This window comes from Phoca vitulina, unplaced genomic scaffold, assembly GCF_004348235.1.
Source record: "Phoca vitulina isolate PV1807 unplaced genomic scaffold, GSC_HSeal_1.0 scaffold8, whole genome shotgun sequence".
NCBI lineage: Eukaryota > Metazoa > Chordata > Mammalia > Carnivora > Phocidae > Phoca > Phoca vitulina.
In genome coordinates, this window is record NW_022589711.1 from 8,715,781 (window position 1) to 8,736,958 (window position 21,178).

General features: G+C 35.5%; 1 protein-coding gene across 18 annotated transcripts in view; it reads left to right on the forward strand.

Moving 5' to 3' along the window:
- The window catches only part of ROBO2 (roundabout guidance receptor 2), a 1,625,768-nt gene that overhangs the window by 1,572,192 nt on the left and 32,398 nt on the right, over window positions 1–21,178 (forward strand). For 9 of the 18 annotated variants that reach the window (XM_032407350.1, XM_032407349.1, XM_032407345.1 and 6 more), the window contains 3 exons: window positions 4,666–4,947; window positions 5,359–5,484; window positions 10,301–10,457. In XM_032407350.1, coding sequence (XP_032263241.1) covers window positions 4,666–4,947; window positions 5,359–5,484; window positions 10,301–10,457 — 565 coding nt within the window. The remainder of the gene's footprint in view (window positions 1–4,665; window positions 4,948–5,358; window positions 5,485–10,300; window positions 10,458–21,178) is intronic. The other 9 variants (XM_032407352.1, XM_032407361.1, XM_032407355.1 and 6 more) reach the window with 3 other exon arrangements.

The window sequence follows — 21,178 nt, forward strand, 5'->3', positions numbered from 1 at the left end:
AAATATGTGAGTTTTCCATTGGCAGAAACTTGTGCAAACAGTAAATGGATTGGAGCTGCTTTGCTGGTACCCAACATGAAAAAGCTGCCTATTGGGAAGAAGAAAGTTCTATGAATGGAGTGTTATTTAAGTTGACATTTGAAGGAGAGGTAGAGATTAGTCAGAATTGTGGGAAAAGTGTGTGAAGAAATGTCCGTATTTTAAGGTCTAGAAAGAAGAGAGACATTGACCTATTTGAGAAATGAATGAATTTCCTAATAAGTATAAAGTACAAGGCAGCAGAGGTGGTAAAAAAAAAAAAAAAATACAGAGGGACAGATAATAGAGGGCCTTCTAAGCCACGCAGACTTTAAACTTTGTCCAAAGGGTAGTCAGAAGGCATCAATGGATTTGTAAGAGGAGAACACTGGGATCTAAGTACAGAGTTAAGTCATCCAGACTACTGCCAGGTGGGGAATGGAGTTCGAGTAGAAAATGGGATGATTAATTAGGAGAGTAGTGTTATAATCCATGAAAGTGAGGATGAATCTGCTAGAGGGTTTCTACGGCTCTGGGTGGAATTAATAATGGAGGAGACCCAGGGCTAGGCTAACCTATTATAAGCCTCAGTGGTGGATTTCACAGGCATGAGTGTATAAATATACTGACTTAGAAGAATAATCATGGATACTGGCATTTTCTCTTTCTGGATAGAATACCAATGAATGTTTGAATATAATTAAAATAGTATTTCAAATAATAAAGCGACTAATTATTGCTTAAGTCTGCATTCTGCCAATACCAAGTTGAAGGAAGGGAGCTCTCTCCCAATCCCCAAATAAAATACAGAAAATAACCATTCCCCCGTCATAGGCATGTAATGAGGATTAAATGGATGATTACATATTCAGGTTTAGCACAAAGCTTGGCATACAAGTAGTGGCCAGCAGGCATCAATATAGTAAATGAGAAAACAAAAATACATTGTAGGACTCCTCAGCTTTTTGCTTGCCCTCTGTAATCACCCCGTTTAGGATTCTTATTTGTCCAGAACCTCTGCAAGTGGCCGCCTTCCCTAGTGGCCAAACTCTGAGCCCTTCAATTACAGGCTATTTCTTTTTCGTGGGTACATTCTGAACATGAGCATCTCCTCGCCGGGAGAGCAGAACACTCCTCTCTACCCTACCCAGAATGATTTCGTCAAAAGAAATTCTGTTCTGAAGGCTTTTATTAATCAAAGATTAGATCCCTCTTTTACTTGTTGTATTTGATTAGTGCACCATTCTCTTTACATCAAGAAATGAGTGCCTGGAGATAGAGAAAGTGTTTTGTTTTGTTTTTGTTTTTTTGTTTCTAGCAGGCTACACTAACGTCTAAAATGTCTCTGTCTAATTTAGCCAAAGGGTACGTTTGTAGATTTTCAAGGTTTTTCTTCTATATCCACCGCATTTTCATGATATGAAATATTTCACAGGCGAACATCAAGGCCAAGACAAAGTTTTTGCAAGATTTACTGTATTTCTTTTGTGATAGGCATTATAAGCATTCACTATGCACCAGAAATAGGTAGGCTTTTTTGTACATTTTGTTTCATTTCATTGGCATAATAAATGTGTGACATAAATAATAATCATATTTACATTTTAAAGGCCAAGAAACTAAGGTTTATCGAGATGAATAACTTGAGATCTAGGTGTAGAAGGCAGGTCTAACACATTTTAAAGCCTCGGTTCCTTTATCTACACTGTCTGCAGTCCTCTAGGTGGGATTCACGTGTATGATTGCATAACTATGGTCACTTAAAGAATTATTGTGGATACTGACATTTCCCTTTCAAGAATGGAATACTAACACATGTTTAAATGTAATGAAAATAGTATTTTGAATAATAAAGTTACTAATTATTGCATAAGTCTGCCTTTTGTCAATACAAACTATAAAAGATTCATTTAATCATTCAGCGAGTGCTTACCCTCTGCAAAACACTAGGTGAGGAATTATGGAAATCCAGATGTATGTTCCTGTTCTTAAGTATCTTACGATATGATACAGGAGACAATCATTCATTCAAGTATATCAGGCAAAAAGAAATAAGTGCATGGATCACTAAGGTGCTAAAACCTGCAAAATGAATCATGAGTAGGTCCACCTGGAGGGAGGGTTTCTGTACTTCAGAGGTTTCAAACTCAAATATTAACAAGTGCCAGTCAGCCCAAAGCACTAAGGAAAGGTAGGTGTGGACAGTGAGAAGTAGAAACTGGAAGGTCCTACCTAAAGATAGCAGCACCTATTCAGGTCTAGCCTGTCGGAGGAAGGTTGGGCCAGACTTCCAAACCATCTGATATTATAGGATGATCCCCCACATCCAGATATTCATGTATAATCTTCCAATATTTCAACATTTGGATATAATTCAATTTATTTTCCAAAAATGTAGGAGTGATCCAATAATAGTTGAAGGAAATATGCAGCCCCCAAGTCAATAGAGAAGCACTTAGACTTGAAGGCTGGCTAATTTCATCCAGCAGGGAGAGAGAGAGATTCTATTTCTAGCACTGGAGCTTTAGTTGTGGCCAGATAACATTCTGTAGGGTTAGATCCTCGGACTACTTTTTTCCAGTTTTAAACATTTGAACATGCAACCATTTCAAAAGCTTGCAGATAGAGTGGCTCCCAATCTAAATCAAAAGTTTTAGAAGGCCTCAAGTTCAAGGTGTTGGGAAGTTGGGGCCCGTGCTGGAGAAACATGTCTATCCGGTTAATATTATCAGTGAAAGATGGTGGATGTGGCCGAAACAAAACTCTGAAAATTTCCCCAGAGTGAAGGATCTATTTTCATAATTTTGATATATTACTAAATATTAAATGTTTTTGAGAATGAAAACGATATTGACATTTAAGGATGAAGTATACTTTTTCATTATCAAATGTCCTAATTAGTTTATAGGTAAAAGCTTTTTAAAAAGGCCAAAAAAGTAGTTATGGGATTCTGAAATGAAAAAATAATTGTACTTGCTTGTACAAGCTTGTGAAATATATTTCAATATCTTTAACAATTTCACTGATATACATTTAAAATATTTACTTCAATAAAGTATGTATCCACTTACTTACAAAGTGAGTTGGAATTCCAGACTTCAGAAAGATCTAAATTATGCAGTGTGCAAAGTGGATAATAAATGTCTTGTTGCTGTTGCTAAAGAAGACATTTTTTTAGCTTTTGTAAAAAGCAAAATTAATATTTTTATAAGAATCTTTATCTCAAGTACTATTGGGTATCATCAAACCTAAAAGTCTGAGAATATTTTGACTAAGTTTCACTTTCACTTTCTGCTTTTTTCTTGTCATGATAAATCTGTTTTGGGAACCAAGTAATTTGATTTGTTACTTAATATTACAGTGCTTTAACTAGTTGAAAATTTCCTATAATGAAGAAATCATTGATGATCTCAAGTCCTATGGAGTGTGGCTTTCAGAACATAGATTGTTAAGGAATATATACTATAATTAGATTCACTTTTAACTGTGCGTGATTAAAAATATGTCATTTAGTGTTGTTCTGGTTTTTAAAGATTTTATTTGTTTATTTTAGAGAGAGAGAGAGAGCAAGTGTGAGCAGGGGTAGGGAGGGAAGCAGAGGGAGAGGGAAAGAGAATCTCAAGGAGACTCCCCGTTGAGTGTGGAGTCAGACATGGGTCTTAATCTCACGACCCCAAGATCATAATCTGAGCTGAAATCACAAGTCGGACACTTAACCAACCGAGCCACCCAGGCACCCCAGTATTGTTTTGTTTAGTTTTGTTTTAATTCTAATATCTTTCTTCTAAAAAAAGAAAAAAATAAGAGTTCGGGAGGGAGGTGGCAGTTCTGAATTATAAAGCATCATGTAAAGATAATTCAGCACACCAAAAGATAAATGGACTGATTGATATTCAGTGTTGTTACTAAGGTTTAATTTTACTCTTGCTGTATTATAACTTGAAACTATAATTCTCCACTTCTAAGAGTTAGTAGCATAAATTAAACCCACTGATCACTCAGATTGCTTTTTCTATAGTTAAATCCTGCTGTATTGTGAAAATGACTTATTCATGAAAATTATCTTTTGTTACCCAAGAAAAAAAAAATCCCTGCCATCCGCTCCACTCCATGCTGGAACTGTGAAATCAAATCAGAGAAACAGCAAGCTGGAACTTCAGAAAAATGTATCTCCTAGTTGGCTTGTATAGTCTAATTTTGGAAAATTTTGCATCTATTCAGCAGCTCTGTCCTCTATCTTTTGGGGTAAAGTGGAAAAAGATGTTTTCAATCCATCATTTGTAGACTGACTTTTATCATTTCTTCTGTAAGGAGCTAACAGTTTCATTGGTCCTGAAAGCAGGATGCACAACCAAAAGCATTTTTCAGGAGTGAAATATCCCAAACATCTCATTCATGGTTGAAGAAAATGGGGGAAGGGACATGTTGAAGCAGTGAGACGTGAAGGACGAGTGGTAGGCCTGCCTGTCACCGAGGCTGATAGCTTGACCATGGTTGTACATCATCTCCCCTTCATTGATTCATAAAGCCCAGCTCAGCTGAAATGCAAACGTGCGGCATGACACATTTATTTTTCACCTTCAGTCCTGATAGTTTGGGGCTTCCTGTGCATCATTAAATTGTTTCGTCTCCCTATGTTCACCACAGATGTGCTGCCACCAGTTCCAGGCCAAGGGGATAAAACAGCAACAATGCTCTCAGATGGAGCTATTTATAGCAGCATTGACTTCACGACCAAAACCACTTACAACAGTTCCAGCCAAATAACACAGGCCACCCCATATGCCACCACACAGATCTTGCATTCCAATAGCATTCACGAATTGGCTGTCGATCTGCCTGATCCACAGTGGAAAAGCTCCATTCAGCAAAAAACAGACCTGATGGGATTTGGATATTCTCTACCTGATCAGAACAAAGGTAACAATGGTGAGTCAGGGTCTTACACCCCGAGGAGTCCTTTTCATACCATTTGTGCATGGGATAGAAATTAGTATTTGTTGTTCAGCTTAGTGACTCATTACCAGGTTCACTACCTAAACGAAAAAAATATTCTCGGCATGTATTCAGTACCTTGCACAATCCCTCCCACCGCCACGGCCACCGTCACTGCCACCGTCACTGCCACCACACACCAACACCAATTGGTTCCATTCTTTCAGCTCTTTTTCAGTAGAGTGGTCAGTAATCCATCTCAACTTCCATTAGGCAGGAGAGACGGAACATTCCTCCACTGTCCCACGACATCTGCTTCTGAGTTGCTAACTGCATGTTCTGCATGGGCTTGTGCTGTGAACTAATCACATGATGTCACTATGACCTCTGCCCTTTAACCCTTAGCCTTACTTTACATCCCTGACTACCGATTGGCTGAGGGATTGTCTAATAGAATGCCACACAACCAGTCACAGGATTTCAGCACCACCAGCTCTCACAACAGCTCAGAGAGGAGTGGCAGTCTCTCAGGTTGGTCTCGTCACAGTAAGGAGAAATATTTGTTTGTCACCAGCATATGACCTGTGTTCCTAACAACCGTGAAGAAATACTGAATCACAACTCACTGTCAGACATTTATCTTTCAGATGACAATAGCAGTTTATCCTAATGAAATCATGCTTTGGGAAGGGGGGGGATAAAAATCCCTGTCACTCTTTATGTACTAAGTGTACAGCACCATATTTACTGAAAAATAGTGTCATTTTCTTAGGAAAGAGCAGATGAGTTTGATTCGCCTTGAGCCCTACCTAAGAGCCAAGAGGACTTTATAATGAAAAGATCATACAGGAAAGTCAGCTCCATGACATGGGCAGCAAATGATGAATTCGGCTAAAATGCAAATTAGTTGGGACATTTTTTATAATAATTGGATTCCAGTGATGTGACTTTCTATTTTTGGACAATCTTTCCAAAATATTATGCGATAGGTTTTATTATCTATTGAATGATATTTAGGGTAAGGTGCTGCTACCATGCTAACCAAGAATGCTAATATCAGACATTATTCTTCACACTTAATTTCCAAAAAAATTATAATCTATATATGGATAATTCTTTTATGCTGTAGATGTTAATATATATTTGAGATATATCAGCCAAACCTACCATCTGTAATGTAGGTTTTGTATAGCACATATCAGGACAGGTTTTTACTGGACAGAAATATATGCCTATTATAATGAATAGCACTGATAGCCTTCAGGCTCAAGGATCCTCACCTCTAAAATAAGAAGGGCGTAGTAGACACACTCTACCTTCCAACCATAACATGTACATCGTGTGACTGATGACTTGGTCTGCACATTTCTAATTGATTCCATGACCTTATTTGCTTATTTTTTCATATTAATGATATGCCATTTGTTTTTATGATTTTTTTTAATCTACAAGTTCTTAGTAAAGGATTATAGTGTATTATGATATGTCACAGGCTCCTAGGCCATAAAGAGTTAACTCTTTTACATCATTAGGGTAACATTTATTAAATGACTTTTCCTCAGGAGATAGAACCCTTTCAGTCTGAAATGTTAATGCTCTCTCTTCCCTCCAAAATGGGCCATTTGCTCTTCTTACCTATTGGTAGAATTAGATACATTATAGAATCCAGAAAATTTTAAACATCTGTTATGAATTTAAATTGGCTTAATAATATAGGGGGATATTTTGAATAACCTTTATGTTATTTATACTGTCATTTATTTATAATGAGTCCCACAGTTGTACTGAATGATTAAAAAGTAATGTATCCTAGGCCTGTTCCATTCAAGATATGTAAAGTCCCAAGCAATATACATATTTTAAAAAATCTATATATTTTAAGCCATGAATTACATAAGACCTTTTGTGAATCCTTCATTAAATATTCTGTATATGTTGATTGACACTGAGTTTTATAAAGTTACCTTTTGAGTAATTGTAAGCAGAACATGATTCACAATAGTGCTTACTGCTTTTTTTAATCCATTAATCTCCGGAGTGACATTTATATATATCTATGAATTATATTAACTACTTCATCTACATTTGAATACAAAATTACTTAAATTGGTAATAGAAAGCATTCTTTAGGAGGTGAGAGTGAAGTGATTATTCCCTTTTAGTTTAGTCCAATTGAGTTTAATATCAGAAAATTTGCTTCATTTTTATAATCATAGATTTTTTTTCTAAGTCTCAAACTTAAGATCGAACTGCCCAATGGATATCTAATCGTATATTATAAAATCTTAATTTGTGCACAATAATGAAGTCAATTTAAAATAATCACAATAATAAAGAAAGTTGGACATTTCTGAATTATTTCAGTGAATTTCTCATCCTCTTTGAAACACTTTTATAATTTATTCCATGCATAAGTTCTGAGCAGTGTGTTAAAAATGCAACCACTAAAAAAAACCCCTCAGATCTCTCAAAAACTATATGCGATCATAATTATATATATATACATATATGTAGCATATCAGTAGTGATTATGAAATATTTTTACACACCAGTATTTTTTTGAAATGCAGTATGTGTTTAACTAACTTGAAAATGATCTATTTTTATAATTTTCTATACATAGAAGTTGTTCAGCATAAATGTCAATTTAAATATTTACATTTTGAGTTGAAGAGAAATGGGTCGGATATGTTTGCCAGTCTTCAAAATATGTTCCCTTAAAGCCTAATGCAGGCAGTTCTCCCCTTAAAATGCTTGGGGATCTTTGGTTGCAAGTAACAACAACAGACTGTGGCTCCCTTAGCTCAAGGTATAGATCTTAGATAAGCATTTTATTTTGTTAACTACTGTTGTATGCCCACCACCATGCTCAGAACCCACCTCTTAGGTCAATGCAAAGAGAGGACAAAGCATGTCGATTGATAGTCCTACCAGGACACCCCACAATGACAGAGCAGAAATTTCCCAAAGAGGGGAAAGTGGGCATTAGAGGAAAACCTTACAAATTCCATCTATGAATCAGTTTTGTTTCCCCAATTCATTTTTAAATCTGATATTTGAAGAGTTGATAATGCCTTTTTTAACCTTCGACAAGAACTTCAACAGTTGGGTTCAGAGCTCCAGAAATAGTCATTTCTAGTAAAGCTGCTGCATTAATTTTTTTTTTTCCTCTTACTGTGTGAATATGGACCACATAAAATTTGGAAAGAACCTCTGTTTTCTCATCTATTAACTACTTCATTTACATTTGAATACGATATTACTTAAATTGGAGATAAAAAGCATTCTTTGGGAGATTGAAGTGATTATTCCCTTTTAGTTTAGTCCAACTGAGTTTAATATTACAGAATTTGCTTTATGGAGATGTAAGAACTTCCCTATTTGTATCATTCAGTTCTGGTGGTGATCATATAACATTGCTAAAGTGAAGAGTGAAGAAAACATTGTACACTTATAATTATACAAGGAATAAAGGATGCACAATGAGAGGAAAAGCCAGTAAGGACACGCAGCCCAGCCCATTCCTCTTTTAATTATTGAAATACAGTTCTGAAACTGCACAAAAGATATGATCCTGGTTTGTGATTTTTGATGAATGATCAGGAAACAAAGGATTAAGGCTCATCTACCTTAAACATAAAAATTATAGACTTCTCTTCAAGCAGGTTTATTACTTTTATTCCGAGAATGAGACTATTTCTGGGATACTCATTGGGGTTGGAGAAGTGACAAAGGCTGGAGAAATGGGTAGAACCATGTTTGCTCTAAGATAGAGAAAATGGGAAAGAGTAATAATGACTGGCATTTATTGAGATTTCTGTACAAGCTGAGCCCTCTCCATGCTTTATCTCATTTAATCCTCAAAATACTGCAAAGATATAGGAGCTTTATATCTGTTTTACCTGTGTGGAAATGGAAGGGATATCTACTGAGTAACTTACCAAGTAAGTAAGAAACTGGTCTTCAAACCCAGATTAAGCTCTTATCCTCGAAGCCGAAGATACCTGCTCTTCTTTCTCCTAATACCTCTCCTATTGCCAGATGGGAAGTGAAAGGAAGGGTGAAAGCATTTTGTCTGTAAGGGTACTCTTCTAAATATGTGTGTTTATGTGCACACGACCTAGACGACAGGCATAAGTCCATACTTGCCAACAGTGTCTATGTCCAGTTTAGCAGTTTCATCCCTTTCTGGCACTCGAATAAGTTACTCCTAAATGACATAATTTTCTGAGTTGGCTGATGCAGATTAGTAATTGGCAGAAGGAAGGAGATGAGACTTCTAGTAATATCTCTATGGATGGCCCTGCTGCAAGTATTCGATGCTCACAACCTGAAGTGCCAGAAAGATGAAGTTCCAGGGGTTCATACCATTTTTGGGAAAGACAACTACAGGCCATAGTGGGGATGAAGGAAGCTGCTTGGGTCCCATGGAAACAAAATCCTTTGTTATGCTGTTGGAGAAGCGCTCATTCTTGCAATCACCTGTGGTCCATTTAGGAAGAAACTTGATTTACCTAAATTTTGGAAGAGTGAAAAGTATGGCACTGTACAAGTGATGAATTTAATTTTTATATTTCGTTAAACACCAGTAATTCCAGATTTGGCTCATATGCTGCCAAGTTATTTTTTGCTCGTGTTTTGTGCATGAATTCATTTGTATTAACAATAGTACTGAAACTGATCACTGCATTTCCATTAATTACACCGCTCTTTTTTGGAATTTTAGGAAATGTTATGCTTAAAACATCGGGGAACTACTCTCACTATAGGCAAAAATAATCCGCCATTTGTTAGTTTAAAATTCTATAAAACTTATCATTGTGAAAGATTTACAAGTATCCAGATTATAATTGACTGATTTTTATCAGTCACTTTTGAGAGAAAACTGTGCTCTCTTGGATTAATTAAATTGAGTAAATTCTAATGGAAAAGTTTCGTCTGTATCCTTAGACACTGCATTTTCCACTGAGAGAGATTATGCAAAAGAGCATTATAAACGCACTAAAATCTGACATTTGAAAGAATTTGTTATGGCCCATTATTTCATCTAACAATGAAAATGTAGAGGCAGCAGACGTGAATAAATCAATAAGTGTGCTTTTGCTGCAGAAGCCATGTTTTTGGTTTATTCAGCACTGTAGTTAATGCATTGGGAAAAATATATATATATAATTTTGAGCGATTTATAAAAACGTTTTTCTGATTATACCATCTCATTGTTTATAGCTTTTAACAAATGTAATATACTGATTGTGGTGTTTTGAAAACATAAATACATCTTCCCATCTGATGTACTCTGTTTCTACTGATGTTTGGTGTATCTGAATAAATGCATTATTACTTTCAGGTGGGAAAGGTGGAAAAAAGAAGAAAAATAAAAACTCTTCTAAACCACAGAAAAACAATGGATCGACCTGGGCCAATGTTCCTCTACCTCCTCCCCCAGTCCAGCCCCTTCCTGGTACAGAGCTGGAACACTATTCAGTGGAACAGCAAGAAAATGGGTAAAACTCTTTTCCATACCAATGAAACGCCCAGGGCTCTCCTCTTCTCTCTCTCGTGCTTTTTTGTCTTTATCTGGTGTTCTCTTACTGTTCTACCTGCCCCCTTCCCAGCCCGTTCATTGCCCTCCCCTTGCGCCCCTTTTGTTGTTTGCACCGTGTATGTATTTTAGCTGATAAATACAACACAGCACATATTGAGAACCTAGAATCCTCGGCTGTCAAGTGCCTTATATTGTTTGCAATCATGATAATGCAGCCTCCATTTATAATATTGCTTGTTAGTTTGAAAGCGAGTACCCACAGCTCCGTGAACTAAAGAGCCACTCCTGAGCAGGGCTGAAAAGGAAATTAAAATAACCTTCTTCATCATCTTTCACGGTTTTCTTATGACTTGGTGTCTGGCCGCAGGCGAGCACCCTCTGTTGAGTTCCATCCCATGGTGTAATTGCGGGGACTTTCATCATTAGCTGTGATGGGAATTTAGGGGCCAGAACGATGAAAGAGACTCAGGCCAATGCACATTCTGTAACAAAACCTCTCTAAGTTAGAAAATTTCAGTCAAGGGCATTTAAATGTGACCAGTCTCCTTATTCGTTCCCAAATATGTCTCAAGAGTTAGTGTTCCTCTGTTAACGTGTTAATTGACTTTAAAGCAGAAAGACATTGATACTTTTTTATTTTCTAATTAAAAAAAAACAATAGCAAATGAAGAGAAACATACTCAGTCATTTTTTTTCTATTATAATAATTCTTTTTTTTTTTTTTACTTCTTAGATATTTTATTATGTGTTTGGCCACACGCACACACACAGGATTGCAATACAGATAAACAGACTATAGCGTTCCCTGCTGCTGTTTGTAAGAAACATACATTGCATCTGCTTTATCACAAAATATTGACTGTTGCAACTATATAACAGGGTTCTGTTGTTTTACTTTAGGTCATAGTTCATTTTATTTTTGTATTTCTAATTAGTGGTAAATTACACAAGTTAAATACATTCTCTTAAAAAAAAAAAAAAAAAAACAATAAAAGGGCACCTGGGTGCCTCAGTCGTTAAGCGTCTGCCTTCGGCTCAGGTCATGATCCCAGGGTCCTGGGATCGAGTCCCACGTCGGGCTCCCTGCTCCGTGGGGAGCCTGTTTCTCCCTCTCCCACTCCCCCTGCTTGTGTTCCCTCTCTCGCTGTGCCTTTCTCTGTCAAATAAATAAATAAAATCTTAAAAAAAAAATAAAAATAAAGAAACAATATCACAGATAAGTTTCCCTCTAACTTTTGTCCCCCTTCCACTTCCCAAAGTTAATCCCTCTAGATACACTTGCATACATTTTTTATTTAACATATTAATAATAGCTATTTTATTTTTTATTTAAATTCAATTAATATATAAGGTATTATTAGTTTCAGAGGAACTTTTTATATTTCTTTATACATTTCTAGGTACCCTGTTACTTTACATCTGTGTGTGCATGGGCACATTATCACACTATAGATGTAAATCTACAACGTTATTTTATTTAGACATGAAACTCAACTGACTCAACTCAACATGATCCATGAGTCAATATTCGTAGGTCTAAAAAATTATCAAAGTATTTTCATAATTCTAATTGCTCTGTCTTCCTCACAATTTCTGGGTCACCACCACTTTTGAATGAAACTGAAAAATACATAATAAAGGCAGCTTTTCTTTTTCCAAGTTTCTTTAAATTTTGAAATATTTAGTTGTGAAGACACCTCAGTTTATTTGAATAATAGTTTATCTCCTGTCTTATTTTATGTAAAGAGCACATGCACATAATTTTTTGGCTCCATCTCCTTTTCTTTTTAAACAAGTGCTATCTTTGATGTCTCCAAGTTAATTTTTTTTTTTTTTTGAGAGGGGGAGAGAGAGAGAGAGAGAGAGAGAGGAAGGGTAGAGGGAGAGGGAGAGAGGAGAATCTTAAGCAGGCTCCACGCCCAGTGCTGGGCCTGAAGTGGGGCTCCATCTCACAACCCTGAGATCATGACCTGAGCCACAATCAAGAGCAAGACGTTGAACTGATGAGCCACCCAGGTGCCCCTCCAGATTAATATTCTTTATTGGAACTTTCTATGTCACAACATTTGCTTCCTTCAAAAGACCCCATTTACCTTTTTTTTAATTATGTAATGCATATACATATATACTATATATATATATTATACACACAGATGATAGGTAGATATGCATATCTGCATATATATTCATACACACATACACATATATTCACATACATACCTCTATATTTTCTTCTTTACATCTTTCTTTTTCTCCAAAGGTCTTCACCTGCTTCTGGGGGATTATAATTCCCATATATACGCATATCATTATTATTTTACTTTTTTAAAAAGTTCTCATTCGAAATAGGAAATTATGAGCACACCCTCTTTTCTCTGACTTTTTAAAAATGTTACATTTTGCACATAATCTTATGTAAAACATATTAATAATGTAAATGTGGGAATCTGTTGAAGAAAAACCAGAGATGTGTATTCCTTAAGAAAAGATGATTACAGGCTTAGGAATCTGCATTTTATTTTTTTTAAGATTTTATTTATTTGTCAAAGAGAGGGGGAGAGAGGGCATAAGCAGGGGGAGCGGCAGGGAGAGGGAGAAGCAGGCTCCCCGCTGAGCAAAGAGCAGGATGCAGGACTTGATCCCGGGGTCCTGGGATCATGACAAGAGCTGAAGGCAGACGCTTAACTGACTGAGCCACTCAGGCATCCGTCTTCTAAATTTTAAAGGCTATAGTCAGAAAATGGGAAAATAGAGCTTGTAAACTGGGAAGAGAAAATAGTACTATCAAACATGTACAAGCATAAAGTAGGTAATTTGGAATTTTTTTTTTCTTTTCCCACTAGGTCTATTAAAAAACAGACTGTAATAGCTATTACCCATTGAAATAAAATTAATTCATTCCAAAGAAATGCTAAACTTCTCACTCGATTCTATTGCCCAGCAGTAGAATTGAAAATATCATTTGATGAATGAAATAATACACATTGAGGCAGACTTTTGTTTTTTGATATAAATTATTTTCTGAACATCAAGCCATAAAATATAGTTATTTCTGAATTATTTTAGTATTTAGCCAGGATATATTATTAGAAAATCTTTTCTTTTGTAAAAGATTTCTAGAAATTCATTTGGTACTTTAGATAGGTAAAGAAAGATATATTTTAATTATATATATTCAAAGTCTTTGTAGCATGTAGCTTGGTTTTTAATAACCTTTGAGTTATTTGCCTTAAATAGCTAGTATTTCCTGAAACAAAAATTATCACTTTTAACAAAAATAGTAAAGTCTTATCTATCAGTAAATTGACAGCAAAATTCAATTTTCCCATTCTTTGGACTCCGTTTTTCCAAGGTTATTATTTCAACTGTTTGTAATAACACCTAAAGTCAATATGACAAAAATAAATTAACTTAGATTTGTGATGACTTTGTCCATTTCTTGATATATTCTTTATACTTTTCTGTTTTCTGTTTTCTAATGTAGAAACCTTATAATATTGAAAAAGAGGGACACCTGGCGTGGCTCAGTCTCTTAAATGTCTGAGTCTTGATTTCGGCTCAAGTCATGATCTCAGAGTTTTGAGATCAAGCTCCATACCCAGAGGAGAGTCTGCTGGAGATTGTCTCCCTCCCTCTAACTCTGCCCTGCCACTACTGTGTGCCCCCCTCCCCCCCGCCCCACTCATGTGTGTGCTTGTGCCCTCTCTCTCAAATAAAAAATAAATACATATTTTTAAAAAAAAGATTTTTGAACACTTCCTAGTTATTTTATAATGTGCTATTCATGATACTAACATTGAATATTTTACAGATGAGTTCTTCTATAGAATTGTTTATATGTCTTGTTTTGAAACTCATGCAGGTTTAAGGTTCTCTTGAAATGCAAACAACAAAAACTTCAGAAGTCACCTTTTGGTTTTGATAATTTTTATTTTAACAATCAAGGATTCTGCAACTGTAGTTCTTATGGTGCTATATAGTTTTTCTTCCTGCTGTTTTTAGCATATCATAATAGAAACTTATTCAACACATATTTTTTTCAAGTACAGAGCAAATGCTAAGCCCAGTGCCAGGAAAAAAAGCAACAGGGATGAAAGAAACAAATACACAATTATTCAGGAAGATCTGATCTCTGATCTAGGGAGTCACAGGAGTGGTAGGTAGAGACCAGAAAACATGGACGTGTGCATGCACACACACACTCTTTTATGTGATAAGCCCTAGATGAGCAATGTATACAAAATAATAATTTGTATTCTGGAAAGGATAAACATGTATGCCAGGTAAAGTTGGGGCAGTCTTGAAGTGAATCTTGAATCATTTATTCACAAATAATAGCACCCAGAGTTCTAACCAGCTGCTGGTTGCCAGCTCTGAGCTTGAGACAGAGAGGACAAAGGACAAGAAATGGTCCCTAACTGAAAGCAGCCTAGGTGCCAGAATAAATTATTAACTGAGGACTACAACAAAATGTTACTAATGTCACCATTTGCTGTGCAGATGGAGAGAAATTTCCATAGCCAAAAGAAAAAATATCTATAAAATGAAAGATAAGAAAAAAAGAATAGCCCCATTCGTTTTCCTTTAGTACTCCCCACTCTTCCTTCAAAACTCCATCTTATTCTAGTTAAGGTGACTTGCCTTTCCTTAATTTTTTGATTCCCTAAGCTTACTCCTCTATTGTAGTACTCCTCACATTGCATTCCAGTTGCCTGTGTGTATCTCTCAGCAATCAGTGCCTGCTGTATGAAGCTCGTTGGGTTTGAAATATGCATAGAGTAGGAGATAATCTGAAAAGGTGTCTTGAGGCCAGTTGTGAAGCCTTGTATGCCATATAGGGATTCTGACCTGTGGATGTAGATGACGAATTGAAGGACACGATGCTGGGGTAAGTAGGTAACATTTGGGATACTACAGAAGAAGAGCCAATATCATGAAAAATGATAAGGCAGTAAGGTAAAACAATGGCAGGAGGATGGAGGGAAAGGGATAAATTTTGGAAATATACCTAGCCCAGAATAATCTCAATCTTGAAAAGATGGTCTCTTACTTTTTATTACAATGTTTAATACTGTTTCTAAACTTTCAATATTATCAAATTTCTTTCTAAGCCTTTCTTGGGCCATTTCCCCCCCACAGAACTAAATATCAAAATTTACCAAAGCATTGTCCAGATAGAAAAGTATTTAATTGTTAATTCAATATTATAGCAACAATGGTAAATGTTCTCTCTCATCCATATGCCTCTCTCAGCTTGATAAAAAGGTATCAAAATGTATTCATCCTTAGCTATAAATATAATGTATTTTTATTATTATATGATGCTAGGAAGAATTCAGTAGGGATTCAATAGAAATCTGATGCTTTGCTTTGATACTACACTTAGAGATTGGCAAGCTTTTGTGGGTGTTGAACTGTATTGTATTTTTATTAGTAATTTGGTATTTGTATCTGGCCTTTAGCTAGTTCACATGCAACATTGATTTGTTGTCATCTTTCTCATTATTTACCAGGCAAGACAGATAATATGATCCCTCATACTACATTGACAATATGTTAAAAAAAAAAAAAAAGCTCTCTCCCTCTCCCTCTGCCCCTCTTCCCCCAAATAAAGTAATAAATTCTTAAAAAAAAAAACAAGAAAAAATTGAAATTCCATCCCTCAAATAAGATATGTATCTGTAAATGTGAAGGAAACACTAAAAACTGAGCTATACTTCTCTTAACATTTATAGAGTCATCTGTTACTTTCTTGTCCTTCTTCAGAAACTGCATGAAACCTAGTATTTATTGTTCTGGAATGGATTCAGATTTGGAAACCTCAGAGATGAAGAGCAGCCCTCCTCACCATTAAATATGCTCCGTGTCCCAAATTTCTTTCATCTGTTCTCTCACATCCTTCTCCCAGTCTTTCTTTTACTCGCTCTCTCTCTGTTTTCCAGTTCTTGCACGAACCACTGAGATGAATCCCATGGACTTCTCTCAGCTTTGCTTATGGTCTGTATGAGTGGATTTTGCTCACTCCTGTTCGATATTATATTTGTAGAAAACATGCGGAAAAAGTGATGATAAAAACATCCATTCTAGCTAAGTGGAATAGCTACTGGAATATTTTTTTAGTCATTTAATACATTATGCAATGTGTTTGTATAATTTTTGAAATAACATTTATATGGCTGTGCTCTTCTTTGCCTGATGGTATTTGAATAATAAAAAATGAGTTGAGTACAACTACTTACAATTTTTTCTATGTAACCTTAACATATGATGCATATAATATCATTTCTTCTTTCTCTTATGTTCTCTATGTATTTTCATTCCATGTGCATGTTCCCTTCAGATTATTGGAAGCAAGGATAGTTTAATACTTATGAAGTAGGGAAATTTTAGAGAATAATTGACTACTTCCATTTGAAAGATTGAATATAGAAATATGTTCTTTATTCAAATGTAGGAAATCCTTTGCAATAAGCCATGTAAACAAAGGAAATACATGTTCTAGTTTATGGGGAAAAATGTGATATTTTATGGAGGAAATTTAATTATAACTATTGATGAAGTATAATAGCACTCACATTCCATACTGAAAATGGCAGTTTTTTTGTTTTGTTTTGTTTTTGTTTTTTAGGATTCTTACTCATATTTTTGTTTGACTTTATAATATAACATTTAAAGTCAAATAAATAAATAAAAGAAACCTAAGCATTCTTTATTTTATTTTAAATTCCAATGTAGTTAACATATAGTGTTATATTAGTTTCAAGTGTACAATATAGTGATTCAACAATTCCATGTATCACCCAGTGCTCATTACAACAAGTGCGCTCCTTAGTCCCTATTACCTATCTCACCCATCCCCTCACCTACCTCCCCTCTGATAACCATTAGTTAATTCTCTATAATTAAGAGTGTTTCTTGGTTTGTCTCTCTCTCTCACTCTCTCTTTTTTCCCTTTGCTCATTTGTTTCGTTTCTTAAATTCCACATATGAGTGAAATCATATGGTATTTATCTTTCTCTGACTGACTTAGTTCACTTAGCTTTATACTCTCTACCTCTATCCATGTCATCAAATCATAAGCATTCTTGTTAATGAATCAATTTTTGTGTTTTCATTTCAAATCAATAAATAGGGTTATCATCTACTATTTTTAAAGTATCATGTCAGGTGTGGCCAAACAAGAGTAATTCAATGTCATAATTTTAATGTAGCATAAATCCACTTGAGGAAAAGCTACTATTAACATGTGAAAGGTTAAATTCTCAAATAAATTAGACAATAGTTAAAGAAACCAACATTGGAAATGGCATAACATAGCGTATAATCAATTTTCAAGTAAATGTGCAAAAATGTCAGTGCAAGTCAGAAGAGTACTATATCAGTGCTAGTTGGCCTCATCTGAGAAATCTTTATAAAAGATATGGGATATAACCTGTAGCTTGAAGGATTTGTAAGATTAAGGTAGGTGAAACTGGAGGAGTACAGTTCGTTCAAAATAAGTTGAATACTTTAAGCTAATAGACCACAATGGAAAAGTACCGAAGTAAGAAGCTGATGATGATGATGATGATGAAAAAAAATCAATTTATTTTGAGTAGAAAATTCTTGTTGAGAAACTGGAAAAACCATCTAAAAAGGCAGGTTGAGACTTAGACATATTTAATGGACAGAATAGAATGAAGAGAAGTGAATGTTTTATTCAAATAATTCTGATGTTTTCATAGACCAATTTGTAAGCAGTGTGAAGGATTGATTAGTGGATGGGAAAAACTGGAAGCCCTGAATCCAACCGGGACCGTGGGTGGCAAACTTTGTACACAACAGAATCTTTTTTTTTTTTTTTAATGAAATCTAACTATGATCTCCAACATATGAAACAGATCAAAATGGCATCATTTTGGAGCAATGTATTTTTTCAGGTCTGATTGGTACTTACATAGTTATTTGATGGGAATACAAGTTCAAACAATGGTATTTTCTAGTATATAAAAATTGTTATCTATAACATATGAAAGTGTGCCTGTTTACACTACAGTATAAAGGACATTTTGGAAGAGATATTCCTATCAGAGTGTACGGGGCTGCTGAAACAAGCTCTTCAGTTCACAGCTCACCGAGGTAGATTATTCAGGGAGCCTCAAGAAGAGACGAAAATTGAACAGCTACAGATGATGAGGTTTATTCCCTGTAAAAAATCTCTCAGTGCCTATCCATCACTTACAGTGCTTCTCAGGACTGATGAGGCCCCACGTGATCTGGCACATCCTCACCTCCCCTGCCTCAACTATGGCCAACTCTCTTTATTTGTTGGCTCTTACCAGTTATAAAACTATTTGAGTTCTTCAAATACTGTTATCTTTTCTCTTTCTCTGGGCCACCCTTTAGAATATCCCCTTTTCCTACAGTCAGCATAACCTTGCCCTACCCCCAAACTAGTTTCAGCCTACCTTCTCCTTATTCCTGTAGTACTTGGTATTGTTGATTACTTGCTTGGTATCAGTCTGCCCTACTGGGTTTCCTGCTCTGTAAATAGATGCAGCTTCCTGACACATGGTTGTTGAATAAATGGATGGTCAACTCAAGGATTTTTTAAATAGACTTTATTTTTTAGATCAGTTTTAGGTTAACTACAAAACTGAACAAAAAATACAGAGATTTCCCATATACTCCCTGCCCCCACACATGCATAGCCTCTGCCACTATCTACTTTCCCACTAAAGTGATAGATACACTGTTAAATTGATGAACCTACATTGATATATCAGTATCACCCTAAGTCCATGGTTTATGTTAGGATTCACTCTTGGTGTTGTACATTCTATGTGCTTGGACCAATGTATAATGACATATATCTACCATTATAATATCATATAGAGCAGTTTGTTATAAAAATCCTCCATATTCTGCCTATTCATCCCTCCCTTCCCTTAACTTCTGGCAACCACTGATCTTTTTATTGTCTCCATAGTCTTGCCTTTTCCAGAATGACATATACTTAGAATTATGCAGTATGTAGACTTTTCAGATGGGCTTCTTTCACTTAGCAATGTGCATTTAAGTTTTCACCAATTCTTTTCATGGCTTGATGTTTCATTTCTTATTAGCACTAAATAATATTCCGTTATCTGGAGAAGCTTAGAATTTGGCCTCTCAGTGAATTTTGTCACAGTTTATTTATCCATTCACCCACTGAAGGACATTTTAATTGCTTCTAAGTTTTGGCAATTATGAATAAAGCTGCTACAAACATCCGTGTATAGGTTTTTAAATAAATTCAGTTTTAAACAAGATAAGTAAAGACACTTGAGTAAAAATATTCAAAAATCATCTGGACATTTACAAGTTAGCATTTGTGAGGGAGAGGATACACTTGTAATATGTATATATATATTTATAATAGTCATTTGATTTTTTAGTTTCTTTAATGAAATCTTCTACATACTAGATACTGAATTTGGTGCTGGAAATGCAAAGTTGAGAATTAGAGTTCTTGAATTTAAAGCTCTCATAGAGCAGTAGGAAAAAACAGAAACAAATAATCCCAATAGGGGTGCCTGGGTGGTTCAGTCAGTTAAGCATCTGCCTTCGAAGCTCAGGTCATGATCCCGGGGTCCTGGGATCGAGCCCCGCATCGGGCTCCCCGCTTGGCAGGGAGCCTGCTTCTCCCTCTCCCTCTACCTGCCACTCCCCCTGCTTGTGTTCTCTCTCTCTCTCTCTCTCTCTGTCAAATAAATAAATAAAATCTTAAAAAAAAATAATCCCAATATAATATGGGGAGTACCACAATATAAGTATTTTAGAGTTGTAATCAATTCCATATGGTGGAGGCAGAGAAGACTTCACAAAACTGATGGCATTTGAATTGAACCTGAAGGAAGGGCAGGAGCCCACAGGCAGATGATTTGAGAATAGTTATATATAGACCCAGAGTTTAGAAAAAAATAAGCAGTAGGCTGATGTTGGGGAAATAGTGTGAAATTAAGCTAGAAAGATGGGTTGATCAGATGGGGAAGGGTCTTTTAGGCCCTGCTAATGAATTTGAACTTTTTCTTATATTAGTGATAATCACTGAATAATTCAAAGCACAGTGTGATGTGAATGAAGATTTTAGAAATATAATCCCATTGTCTGGAAGATAGGATAAAAGAGATGAAGATGACATCACAGGAGACTAGGAAAGCTAAAGGGCTAGTTCACATCAAAATGATTCAATCTGTGATTATGGAAGTAGAGGTGAAATAGGAGATTCCATACATATTTAAGAAGTGGAATTTATAGGACAGTTACATTCAATAATATTGTTTATCCTATCCTTAAGTCTCCCTTTAAAAGTACACTAGGATCTTTTTGATTAATGAAAATAATAGTATATGGAGAAGGTATAAATAGAAATGCCACTGATGTTGTATCACAATGAAAACTGTTTGGATTAGTTTTCTATATTCCCTGACCAGAGTCCTTAAAAACACAGTTTTTATAAATTATTATTTTCCTTTTGAATATATATTTTATCGGGCTAGCTTTTGAACTTCCGTTTTATAGATTTTAGATGTCAAGATACAGGGAGGCATGAGGCATGAGTTTCACTGAGGAAATTAGAAAATTAAAAGCATTAAAGGGCCATTGAATACATTTTGTAGCACAAAGTCTTAATGATCGACATGTCATATGCACTGAAAG